General features: G+C 44.9%; 1 protein-coding gene across 1 annotated transcript in view; it reads right to left on the bottom strand.

Moving 5' to 3' along the window:
- Window positions 1-13,771, bottom strand: part of LOC124719036 (solute carrier family 46 member 3-like) — a 364,910-nt gene that overhangs the window by 59,403 nt on the left and 291,736 nt on the right. Inside the window, exon 4 of the mRNA XM_047244704.1 lies at window positions 2,325-2,426. Coding sequence (XP_047100660.1) covers window positions 2,325-2,426 — 102 coding nt within the window. The remainder of the gene's footprint in view (window positions 1-2,324; window positions 2,427-13,771) is intronic.

The raw sequence follows: 13,771 nt of genomic DNA, 5'->3' as shown, positions 1-13,771 counted from the left end.
CATGGACAGAAGAAAGGAAGAGGCTTCATGGAGAGAAAATGAGGGAGTACTGGAAAAATAGGAAACAACAACAAAGGAAGAAGAGGAACTGAAGCTGTTAACGTGATCCTAGTTGGTCAATACGATTGTAAAACAAAAAAGAACCAGAGCTATAACTAGTTTCAAGGCCTGGGTGTAAGTAATACCAAATAAAAGTTGTAGTTCAGAGATCATGTTCTACCGTCAGTTCCTTTCTAAAAATACTAGACAGCAAGGGACTGATGACCTCGGAAGTTAAGTCTCATAGTGCTCAGAGCCATTTGAACCCTTTGAACTAGACAGTAAAGTTTATATGTTGACGAGCTAATTTTTTTTCTGTGATTATATCCAACTTAACTGCATTCATACAAAAATTACGAAGATACTGAATTAATACAAAACAGTGTTATAAAATATTGTGTCCGAGAAAGCGGGCATTTAGAGGCTACTACCGGGGGCGTAAAGCGGATGACAGCAGATGTTCCCTTGGCCATCCGCTGCGTCCTTATATAAATGCGAACTGAAAGGCAGTGACTTCACTTAGCATCCAGCCACTGTACGATCCGCGTCAGTCAAAGGCCGGAATACGCGCTGCCTTGGATGACGTCACAGGCAGGCTGTTACTAAACGCATTACTTCGCACGCAGATACCGTACGGTTCACGTCAGTCAAACGCCGGAGTACGGGATGCCTCGGATTACGTCACAGCCAGACTCCAACTAAACTCATGTTTTCGGTACAAATAGGAAGCGACATTGCGAGGACTGTACACCGTCCTGGATCGCTTAGGTTTCACGGAAGCAACTGTTAGTGTGCCGCCCGTAATGTTAAAAAATCCACGTGGCAAGTGGTGACAATTATTTTCCACTTCAGTGGCGAGCAATTATTTGGATTGTTGTTGTTGTGGTCTTCAGCCCTGAGACTGGTTTGATGCAGCTCTCGATGCTACTCTATCCTGTGCAAGCGTCTTCATCTCCCAATACCTATTGCAACCTACAGCCTTCTGAATCTGCTTAGTGTATTCATCTCTTGGTCTCCCTCTACGATTTTTACCCTCCACTCTGCCCTTCAATACTAAACTGGTGATCCCTTGATGCCTCAGAATGTGGCCCACCAATCGATCCCATCTTCTAGTCAAGTTGTGCCACAAATTCCTCTTCTCTCCAATTTTATTCAATACCTCCTCATTAGTTATGTGATCTACCCATCTAATCTTCAGCATTCTTCTGTAGCACCACATTTCGAAAGCTTGTATTCTCTTCTTGTCTAAACTATTTATGGTTCAAAATGATTCTGAGCACTATGGGAATTAACATCTGTGGTCATCAGTCCCCTAGAACTTAGAACAACTTAAACCTAACTAACCTAAGGACATCACACACATCCATGCCCGATGCAGGATTCGAACCTGCGACCGTAGCAGTCGCGCGGTTCCCGACTGAAGCGCCTAGAACCGCTCGGCCACCGTGACCGGCTAAGAAAGGCAGATTCTTCGTAGGAAGAATCTTAAGGGAATGAACTCAACGACTAGAGAAGTGGCTTAGAAATGCGCTTGTTCGAGGCGCGAGAGCGTAACAGAGATGCTCATTCCAGTAAGACAAAATATTAATTCCTCCGCCACCTGCCCCCCCCCCCCGACCCCCCTCCCCCCGCCCATCTGCTGACACACACACACACACACACACACACACACACACACACACACACACACACACACACACACACACACACACATCTCCCAAAATGACCACAACATGGAAATTCTAGAATTAAAGGTAATACAGAAGCTTACTGACAATCATATTTTGACTAAAGTTCAGTCTTGATCACACCATTTATGATTCAATGACATAGGTAACCGGTTTCGGTTATTTATACATAACCATCATCAGACCCATGGCTCCCTTAGGATGGTAGGCGGAGCTCTCCTCAGCTGCTACGAAGTCTTCCCACGCGCCTTTTGCAAATGGAATAGGGAAGGGGTGATCAATTAGTGGGATCAAAAGTGCCCTCTGCCACACACCGTCAGCTGGCTTGCAGAATATTGATGTAAATGCTCATTCCTTCGAACGAGTCTCCCTCGCTTTCGGCTACGAGTCCAATGACGTTTGCAACTCTTATCATAGGTATGTATCCACTTTGCATTTTTATATCTTTCCTAAAACTTGCTTCACATGCTTTATTGTTTCTCCGACGTACAAGCTGGACACCATGAACTCGGCTTTCTTTACGCTCCATTTCCGTTACTTCTCTTTGGAGGACTTCTAACTGACACCAACAGTACGTTTGGATTTCCGCCTTCTTACCTATGAGGTTGGTGATCATGCTGTAGGTGGAGAAGATGCTGAAGTCGACTTCATTCCAGTTGAAGCGGTACCTCGTGAACAGGTACAGTACAGCCATCTCGCCTGCAACACAACAAATGAGGCAGACTTCAGAAACTGCTAGTAAACTGCAAGCGTGAAATAAATCCAATGAAGGCAATAAACATAAATGCATTACAAAATAGTGAATTATAAAGGACTGTGGGCGAGTATGTTAGGAGGGGTCGAAATTTATGTGTCGTGCATCAGGATAGTAAAGACATTGCGTTCAAGCAAAACATTTGCAAAGATGAAGTAAAATTTTGGTCAGTGACTAAAACTAAAACCACACTGAAGAGCCAAAGAAACTGGCACACCTGCCTCATATGGTGCAGGGCTCCCACGAGCAAGCTAAAGTGCCGCAGACGATGTGACATGGACTCGAATAATGTCAGAAGTAGTGCTGGAGGGAACTGACACCATGCATCCTGCGGGGCTGTCGACGAATACGGAAGAGTACGAGGGGGGTGATCTCTTCCGAATAACACGTTGCAAGGCATCTCAGATATTTTCAATAATGTTCATGGCTGAGGAGTTTGGTGGCTAGTGGAAGTATTTAAACTCAGAAGAGTGTTCCTAGAGCCAGTCTGTAGCAATTCTGGACGTATGGGGTGTCGCATTGTCCTGTTGGAATTAGCCGAGTCCGTCGGAAGGCAAAATGGACATCAATGGATGCAGGTGATCAGACAGGATGCTGATGTATGTGTCACCTGATATCAGGGATCCCATTTCACTCCAACTGCACACGCTCACATTATTACAGAGCCTCCACCAGCTTGAACAGTCCCCTGCTGACATCCAGGATCCATGGGTTCATGAGGTTGTCTCCATACCCGTCCGCGTCCATCCGCTCGAATCACTTTGAAACGAGACTCATCATGTAACATGTTTCTAGTCAGCAACAGTCTAATGTCGGTGTTGATTGGCCCAGGCGAGGCGTAACGCTTCGTGTCGTGCAGTCATCAAGAGTACACGAGTGGGCCTTCGGCTCCGAAAGCCCAGATCGACGATGTTTCGCACGCTGACACTTGTTGTTGGCCCAGCATTCAGATCTGCACTATTTTTCGGAAGAGTTGCACTTCTGTCACGTTGAACGATTCTCTTCAGTCGTCGTTGGTCCCGTTCTTGGAGGATCTTTTCTCGGTCGCAACGATGTCGGAGATTTGATGTTTTACCGGATTCCTGATATTCGCAGCACACTCGTGAAATGGTCGAACGGGAAAATTCCCACTTCATCGCCATCTCGGATGTGCTATGTGCCATCGCTTGTGCGCCGACTGTAACACCACGTTAAAACTCACTTAAGGGGGGGTAGGACGTCAAACTGGCCGACTTGGAGCAGGAGAGGCACCACAGGACATTTTATTTTCTACTGTCTATACTTTTACAAATAAATTCATAAAACTTTGTCAGCACGACCAGGAAGGGTTCAGGATTCACGCTCATAGCAGTGGAAGTTCAGAAATATAACAAAATATATTTTTTTTACATGTGAAATGTCATCATTTTTTCACTTATTATTGCCTGCATTCGTTGCTATAGGTACACTTTTCTTCATAAGTAAGGGAGATTCTTCGATGAATTTTACACAGCATACAACCCATACTTACAGGTGTATGAAACTCTAGAATTTTCCAAATCTATTACAAACTTTGCTAAAAATTGAGATAATTAACCACAAAATCTGAGTTTTTTCTAAACATGAAGTTTAAAATGTAACAGCTCATTCATTTTTTCATTAATTAAATAAATTCTAGAGTTTCATACACCTGTAAGTATGGTTTGTATGCTGTGCAAAATTCATCGAAGAAACTCTGTTAGTTGTGAAGAAAAGGGTACCTATAGCAACAAATGCAGCCAACAGTAAGTGAAAAAAATGATGAAATTTCACACGTAAAAAAATTATTTTCTTATACTTTTGAACTTACATTGCTATGAGTTGGAATCCTGAATCCTTCCTGGTCGTGTTGAAAAAGTTTTATGAATTTATTTGTAAAAGTATAGACAGTAAAAAATTAAAATGTCCTGTGGTGCCTCTCCTGCTCCAAGTCGGCCCGTTTGACATCCTACCCCCCTTAAATTTTGATAACCTGCGATCGTAGCAGCAGTAATCGATCTAACAAGCGAGCCAGACGCTTGTTGTCTGATACAGGCGTTGCCGACCGCAGCGCCGTATTCTGCCCATTTACTTATCTCTTTATTTGAATACAAATGTCTATACCAGTTCCTTTGGCGCTTCAGTGTACGATAAACCGTTAAGTTTTGGGCTTTCTCCTTATGTTATGTCATGAGTTTGGTGCGACCCCTACTTTTAAAAGCAAATGGAGGATTGTGCTGGTTCAAATGGCTCTGAGCACTATCGGACTTAACATCTGAGGTCATCAGTCCCCCCACACTAGGGATGGTACCTTTCTGTAGTACAACTAATGTCTGAGGACCACGCCACATTATAATAGGTACATTACCGCCTCAGCAATGCTGTACCAACTCTTGGGCCATGTGTTTGCTGTTCGTTTCTGTCGTCATTCTCACTAAACCAGCAATGATCGCTTTACCGCATTGTCTATAATCTACATCTACATCCATACTCCGCAAGCCACCTGACGGTGTTTGGCGGAGGGTACCTTGAGTACCTCTAGCGGTTCTTCCTTCTATTCCAGTCTGGTATTGTTCGTGGAAAGGATTGTCGGTATGCCTCTGTGTGGGCTCTAATCTCTCTGATTTTATCCTCATGGTCTCTTCGCGAGACATACGTAGGAGGAAGCAACATACTACTTGACTCCTCGGTGAAGGTATGTTCTCGAAACTTCAACAAAAGCCCGTACCGAGCTACTGAGCATCTCTCCTGCAGAGTCTTCCACGTAATATTCCAAAGCAGCGCTAATTTAACGAATAAAAATTGCTCGTTCGTGAAAAAGAGTTTCTTTAACAACGAAAAATTTTAGCAGTGCTGCTATGACTAATTTATGTTTTCGTTTTTTACCCCTTTATTAGCAAAAAATAAAATCACCTGTTATAATCGAGACCAAACAAATACCGAAAAGTACCGTTTATTCAGATCTAAAATACCGGTATCGGTTTTAACTGGTTGGTTTTTCCCAAATGGTTCAAATGGCTCTGAGCAGTATGGGACTTAACATCTATGGTCATCAGTCCCCTAGAACTTAGAACTACTTAAACCTAACTAACCTAAGGACATGACACAACACCCAGTCATCACGAGGCAGAGAAAATCCCTGACCCCGCCGGGAATCGAACCCGGGAACCCGGGCGTGGGAAGCGAGAACGCTACCGCACGACCACGAGCTGCGGACTTGGTTTTTCCCATCGAGTTGGTAATTTTTGGACATTTGTGGCAAGTTCCTACGGGACAAAACTGCTGAGTTCATCGGTCCCTAGGCTTACACACTAACTTACGCTAAGGACAGCACACAAAACACCCAGCCATGCCCGAGGGAGGACTCGAACCTCCGACGGGGGGAGCCGCCCGAACCGTGACAAGGCGCCTGAGACCGCACGGCTACCCTGCGCGGCGTTTCGCATCCATGGAGGTAGCCAGGAGACGAATATATCACAAACTTCCTTCTCCGTCCTCAAATCGCAAGTATTAAAAAAACAAAAAAATTACGCTTCCATATGGAGGAAACGACTCAGTGCTCTTGCAAGTACATTAAATCACGAAAGAAAGGGACATCTAGCAGAAAATTCCCAATATTTGTGTACAAAACGCACATAATAGGTTGGTCAACATCCCTGCGGCAAGCATGATGGTAGGGGTGACATTTTCATTTTAAATTTAAATGCGAACATTTTTACGTTAGCCTTTACCGTGACTGTTATTGACATTAAATGAAACAACAAGTTTACTGTTACCTGTCACCGTTTTATTCATTTCCACGACGCGTTTCGAAGGTTTAAACCTCCATCACCGGGTGGATTTACATTAGTTAGTATGACATTTGTGTGTGTGTTGTGTTACGATGTTTTGGAGGAAAGTGTGCCACTGCCTCCAGTGCTCACAGGTTCTTTTGGCTGTAGTAACACATCACATGTGTACTGTCACATTTGTAAACAAATATGGCGTCTGGACTCAATATTTCACGCCATATTTGTCGAGTGTCTTAGTGGCCAAATCAGTAGCTAGAATTGCCCAGAACGATCTTCAAACGGTGAGCAATTGTGACCTGGTGTCATGACGCATTGCCATCAATAAATATTCCAACGTCGTTTGGGAACATGAATTCCGCTAATGGCTGAAAACGGTCTCCAAGTAGCCGAAAATAACCATTCACAATCAATGATCGCTTCAGTTGGAACAGAGGACCCATTTCTTGCAAAAACAGGCATAATGTCTGATGGGATAACTGCAATCACTAGTTTTTCCAGTGTTATTTATAATCCGTCTTGATTGCATAGAATGTTTATTCAACTGACCGGTTTCGGTTCCTCTAGAACCATCCTCACATCTGCAATTTCTGTTATAGGAGTAACCTGTCCATAGACGCAGCATTTCATTTGAATACACATTTTATACAATCAAGATGGATTATAGATAACAGAGGACCCAGTCCATTCGATGTAAACACAGACAAAAATGTTCTCGACCCATCAGCAGCTTGCACTGTGCCTTGTTGACAACCTCGGTCCATGGCTTCGTGGGATCTGCGCTACGCTCTAACCCTGCCACCAGCTCTTACCAACTGAACTGGTGACTCTTCTGACCAGGCTACGGTTTCCCAGCCGTGTAGGATCCAACCGATACGGTCATGAGGCCAGAAGAGGCGCTGCAGGCGATGTCGTGATGTTAGCAAAGGCACTCGGGTGCATCGTCTGCTGCCATAACCCATTAACATCAAATTTCGCCACAGTGTTCTAATGGATACGTTCGTCGTACGTCCGACATTGATTTCTGGGGTTCTTTCACGCAGTGTTGCTTGTCTGTCAGCACTGACAACTCTGCGCAAACGACGCTGCTCCCGGTCGTTAAGTGAAAGCCGTCGGCCATTACGTTGTCCGTGGTGAGAGGTAATGCCCGAAATTTGGTATTCTCCGCACACTCTTTACACTGTGGCTCTCGGAATATTGAATTCTATAATGGATTCCGAAATGAAATGTCCGGTGTGTCTAGCTGCAACTACCGTTCCGCTTTCAGCATCTTTTACTTCCCGCTGTGGGGCCATAATGACCGACGGGAAGCTTTTCACACGAATCATCTGAGTACAAATGACAGCTCCTCCAATCACTGCCGTGTTTTACACTACTGGTGATTAAAATTACTACACCAAGAAGAAATGCAGATGATAAACAGGTATTCATTGGACAAATATATTATGGTAGAACTGACATGTGATTACATTTTCGCGCAATTTGGGTGCATAGATCCTGAGAAATCAGTACACAGAACAACCACTGCCCATAATAAAGGCCTTGATACGCCTGGGCATTGAGTCAAACAGAGCTTGGATGTCGTGTACAAGTACAGTTGCCCATGCAGCTTCAACACGATACCACAGTTCATCAAGAATAGTGCCTGGCGAATTGAGACGAGACAGTTGCTCTGCCACCATTCACCAACGTTCTCAGTTGCTGAGAGATCTGGAGAATGTGCTGGCCAGGGCAGCAGTCGAACATTTTCTGTATCCAGAAAGGCCTGCACAAGAGCTGCAACATGCGGTCGTGCATTATCCTGCTGAAATGTAGGATTTCGCAGGGATCGGATGAAGGGTAGAGCCATGGATCGTAACACATCTGAAATGGAACGTCCACTGTTCAAAGTGCCGTCAATGCGAACAAGAGGTGACCGAGACGTGTAACCAATGGCACCCCATACCATCACACCGGGTGATACGCCAGTATGGCGATGAGGAGTACACGCTTCCAATGTGCGTTCACCGCGATGTCGCCAAACACGGATGCGACCATCGTGATGCTGTAAACAGAACTTGGATTCATCCGAAAAAATGACGTTTAGCCATTCATGCACCCCAGCTTCGTCGTTGAGTACACCATCGCAGGCGATCCTGTCTGTGATGCAGCGTCAAGGGTAACCGCAGCCACGGTCTCCGAGCTGATAGTCCATGCTGCTTGCAAACGTCGTCGAAATGTTCGCGCAGATGGTTGTTGTCTTGCAAACGTCCCCATCTGTTGACTCAAGGATCGAGACGTGGCTGCACGATCCGTTACAGCCATGCGGATAAGATACCTGTCATCTCGACTGCTAGTGATACGAGGCCATTGGGATGCAGCACGTAGTTCCGTATTACCCTCCTGAACCCACCGATTCCATATTCTGCTAACAGTCGTTGGATCTCGACCAACGCGAGCAGCAATGTCGCGATACGATAAACCGCAATCGCGATAGCCTACAGTCCGACCTTTATCAAAGTCGGAAACGTGATGGTACGTATTTCTCATCCTTACTCGAGCCATCACAACAACGTTTCACCAGGCAACGCCAATCAACTGCTGTTTGTGTATGAGAAATCGGTTGGAAACTTTCCTCACGTCAGGACGTTGTATGTGTCGCCACCGGCGCCAACCTTGTGTGAATGCTCTGAAAAGCTAATCATTTGCATATCACAGCATCTTCTTACTGTCGGTTAAATTTCGCGGCTGTAGCACGTCATCTTCGTGGTGTAGCAATTTTAATGGCCAGTAGTGTATCTCGAGAACACAATACTACCGCTCTCTGTATATGTGGATATCGCAATCCTACGTCTTTTGTCATCTCAGTGTGTTGCGTCCCATGCAAATATGCGCACTACTTTCGATAAAATAACCAAGCAATAATGACAGGGAAATGAAACAATAGTACGTGCTATATGTGACAGTCACGTCACAAAATCACTGAAACTTTTGGTGGGTGCATGAAGTTCTTTTTTCCTAACTACGAGAACGCTCAGTGGTCAGCGCGACAGAATGTCAATCGTAAGGGCCCGGGTTCGATTCCCGACTGAGTCGGAGATTTTCTCCGCTCAGGGATTGGGTGTTGTGTTGTCATAACCATGATCATTTCATCCCCATCGACGCGCAAGTCGCCGAAGTGGCGTCAAATCGAAAGACTTGCACCCGGCGAACGGTCTACCCCACGGGAGGCGCAAGTCACACAGAATTTATCTACCTACAAGAATATGAGCCTCAGTTTACAACAATCGTGGTCGGAGATGCGGAAGTAAATTTGAAGTCGATCCTAGTTACGTTCAACATGGCTCCTTCACTACAGGGAACAAGCTGCAAGCTGCCCATCAACGTGAGAAAGAGTCGTAATCGTTTCTGACGCTAAAAAAGACAGGATTTCTTTTGTAGCACGAACTGTGCTGCATGTTATTTATCACATAACTGGGCATGAAAAAAAGGAAAGGCTACACTGCACTAGTGTAACTGGACTTCCGAAGGTAATCAAGAATCTTTTCCATGACGCATCAATCAGCGTTTAAAAGCCTGTCACACGGTTGATAATTGCTTCTTATTTATCGCTTGCTCGCTGAATGAAAATAAGTTAAGTGGTTACAGAAGCGCGCTGGCAAACGCTGCGTTACAATGGCCACGCACGAAGCGCCAAGGACGAACAGTCTCCGGCGCTAAACCACCTCACTGCTGCATCGGTCTCTCTTACTCGGAGAACGATCGTAGGAGATGCCGGTAGCTTATTATACCGATATTCAGAGCATGTGAACCGAACCAAGACAACTTTTCCAGGGAAGGCGTGTTTATCTTGGGCACAAGGTGTAGGGCAATAGCACAGTCGTAAAATGCCAGACTACACATCGAATGGCCTCGTGATCGATTCCCGTTGAAGCATATGATTTTTATGTGCCATATATCACTTCTTTGATCCCTGTAAATCCTCGCTGATGTGAAAAGTGACGATTTTCAATGTGATCCAGAATCCACATTAAACTACACTACTGGCCATTAAAATTGCTACACCACGAAGATGACGTGCTACAGACGAAAAATTTAACCGACAGGAAGAAGATGCTGTGATATGCAAATGATTAGCTTATCAGAGCATTCACACAAGGTTGGCGCCGGTGGCGACATCTACAACGTGCTGACATGAAGAAACTTTAGAACCAATTTCTTATACACAAACAGCAGTTGACCGGCGTTACCTGCTGAAACGTTGTTGTGATGCCTCGTGTAAGAAGGAGAAATGCGTACCATCACGTTTCCGACTTTGATAAAGGTCGAATTGTAGCCTATCGCGATTCCGGTTTATCGTATCGCGACATTGCTGCTCGCGTTGGTCGAGATCCAATGACTGTTAGCAGAATATGGAATCAGTGCGTTCCGGAGGGTAATATGGAACGCCGTGCTGGATCCCAACGGCCTCGTATCACTAGCAGTCGAGATGACAGGCATCTTATCCGCACGGCTGTAACGTATCGTGCAGCCACATCTCGATCCCTGAGTCAACCGATGGGGACGTTTGCAAGACAACAACCATCTGCACGAACAGTTCGACGACGTTTGCAGCAGCACGGACTATCAGTCCAGACACCCTTGACGCTCATCACAGAGAGGAGCGCCTGCGATGGTGTACTCAACGACGAACCTAGGTTCACGAATGACAAAACGTCATTTTTTCGGACGAATCCAGGTTTTGTTTCCAGCATCATGATGGTCGCATCCGTATTTGGCGACATCGCGGTGAACGCACGTTCGAAGCATGTATTCGTCATCGCCATACTGGTGTATCACCCGGCGTGATGGTATGGGGTGCCATTGGTTACACGTCTCGGTCACCTCTTGTTCGCATTGACGGCACTTTGCACAGTGGCCGTTACATTTCAGATGTGTTACGACCCGTGGCTCTACCCTTTATTCGATCCCTGACAGACCCTACATTTCAGCAGGATAATGCACGACCACATGTTGCAGGTCCTGTACGGGCCTTTCTGGATACAGAAAATGTTCGAGTGCTGCCCCGGCCAGCAAATTCTCCAGCTCTCTCATCAATTGAAAACGTCTGGTCAATGGTGGCCGAGCAACTGGCTCATCACAATACGCCAGTCACTACTCCTGATGAACTGTGGTATCGTGTTGAAGCTGCATGGTCAGCTGTACCTTTACACGCCATCCAAGCTCTGTTTGACTCAATGCCCAGGCGTATCAAGGCCGTTATTACGGCCAGAGGTGGTTGTCGTGGGTACTGATTTCTCATGATCTATGCACCCAAATTGCGTGAAAATGTAATGACATGTCAGTTCTAGTATAATATATTTGTCCAATGAATACCCAATTATGATATGCTTTGCTTCTTGGTGTAACAATTTTAATGGCCATTAGTATATAACAGGGAAATATTGTTACGAAAAATATCGAAGTATTCTTGAACGATTTATTTCAAATTTTAACATGACACTCAAAAAGGCATGCAGACAGGCATGGGCTATAGAGTCTTTAAACAGTAATGTACATGTCTTCTGTTAAAACGGAATGTGACAAAAAATGCTGTGCTACACTATGAAAATGTATGGTTTAGTTTTCTTTCCTGCAGTCAACTGTTTCTCCCATTAGAGAGCCTTACAGGTGTAAAAGCTGATGTTTCTATTGATGGCTGAGGAAGGTGTACCTGAACAACATTATATCAGTATTTACTTTATTCGCAGAGTGTGGTCTGCATACTGTAAGACCTTCGGTACACACACCAACAGATTATTTGACCTGTCGCTCTAACGAAGTAGGCGAGTGTCAGCAATATGTCTCGTTGTCTTATCGTGGCGTGTTTATCTTCTGCCGTTAGGTCAGACGATAGAAATGCCACTTGCACGCTTAGAGTAGCAGATTGACGGTGACCAACTTTAAACAGAACTTGATTAATGTTCACACAGATTTATTAAAATAATAAAAAGCATAGACTTTACCAAACTTGATTCTGGATGCTGTTTACAATTGGCAATCTGAAGTTCCTTTGGTCTTGGTACGTTAATCTTAATCTCATATATCTCTGACACTTGACAAAGTGTCTATTCATTTATTTTCATGGCTAAGTACAGGAATATGATATTCTTATTAGGCGCAGACTGAAACTTGACTATAGACTGGTACAGACTGGTGCAGACAAATGCGGACTGACTAATCGGAGGTCTGTACACTCGTTATAATACCTCGCGCGTTCATGTATCACTGCGCGAGTGTGATCCGTGAGGAGAAAAGGTTCTACGTTAGCAGCAATCTCATTGGCTGCGTTACATATTAATACGCAGATCGGCGGAAGCAGAATTTGGTCCGTCTCTAAGGCAGCACCATCTCGTAGTGTGGAGACATACGAGCGCTGCGCCTGCGCTGTTGTCCTTAGCGGGGCGCGCTCTAGTGGGAAAGTTGTGTACGCGCTGACTACATAACACAGAGTAACAATTATAGCTATTAGGAATTCTACATATTTAGGTAAACTAGAACCTCCGAGTATATGTGACAAGAGCAGGCCATAAATGCTTATGTTGTCCTGGGCAGCAGGGCAAGTGATGAAGTGTGGAAGTGCGGATGTCTGGACCGACATCGGTTAGTCTATACTGACAAGTGTAGTCCACTTAATGGTGATGCAGTTACAGCATAGTTTGTGAGAAGACTCTTCGATGCAGAGGAAAAACAACCAAGACAAGGGTGCGTGTACATGTTAACGTATCACATATATAAATACCTGCACTTACACTCGTTACACAGTGTATATTTTTTCTCCCTATAAAAAATTGTATACTACGCTATGATGTGCTGTTTTTATTTCTTCCTCGCAATCGATTTTAACAGAAAATCAGAAAATTGTATTTATGGTTTTTCTGCTTATGACTAGGATAGTACAGCGGAATTTGAATCGTCCTAACCATTCAGAAACTGACACTGAAATACTGTCATTGAAGCTGCTATCCTCAGAGATCCAGCTGGAGTGGTCTCTCTCATATGTCATATTCGAATGACCCTGTACCAATTTACACACTCATTTGAAGCGACATGAGTTTTCAACAAGGTTTTGTTTGCAGTACCAACAAACAGGGCTGAAGGTAATGAGACAGGAGGCAAGAGGAGATGAACAGCGAGGGGAAGAGGAAATAGAGGAGGAGATAGAGAGGGGGGGGGGGAAGAGGTTATGGACAGAGGCAGAAGGAGAAAGAGGTTAGCACGTGTATCCAATCCCCATATGTATTTAGCAACTGCGAAGCACTGATGGGTTCGCTAGTTATTTGTGACCATTTCAATTCCTCGTGGACAAGAGTACTGACATGTGAGACGGTAGTGGTTGATGATGCGGACCAGTTCCGTAATTAGCCACTCGGATTCTCTTCTGCATCGAGAGCAGTTGACGAAGATGTGATTAATCTGCTGGAGATCTCCACAGGCGCAATATTGCGATGTTACGAGGAGGAAATGAGACACTTAAAGTAGTAAAG

Source organism: Schistocerca piceifrons, chromosome 10 (genome assembly GCF_021461385.2).
Source record: "Schistocerca piceifrons isolate TAMUIC-IGC-003096 chromosome 10, iqSchPice1.1, whole genome shotgun sequence".
NCBI classification, from domain to species: domain Eukaryota; kingdom Metazoa; phylum Arthropoda; class Insecta; order Orthoptera; family Acrididae; genus Schistocerca; species Schistocerca piceifrons.
This window is presented reverse-complemented; position numbering and strand designations above follow the sequence as displayed.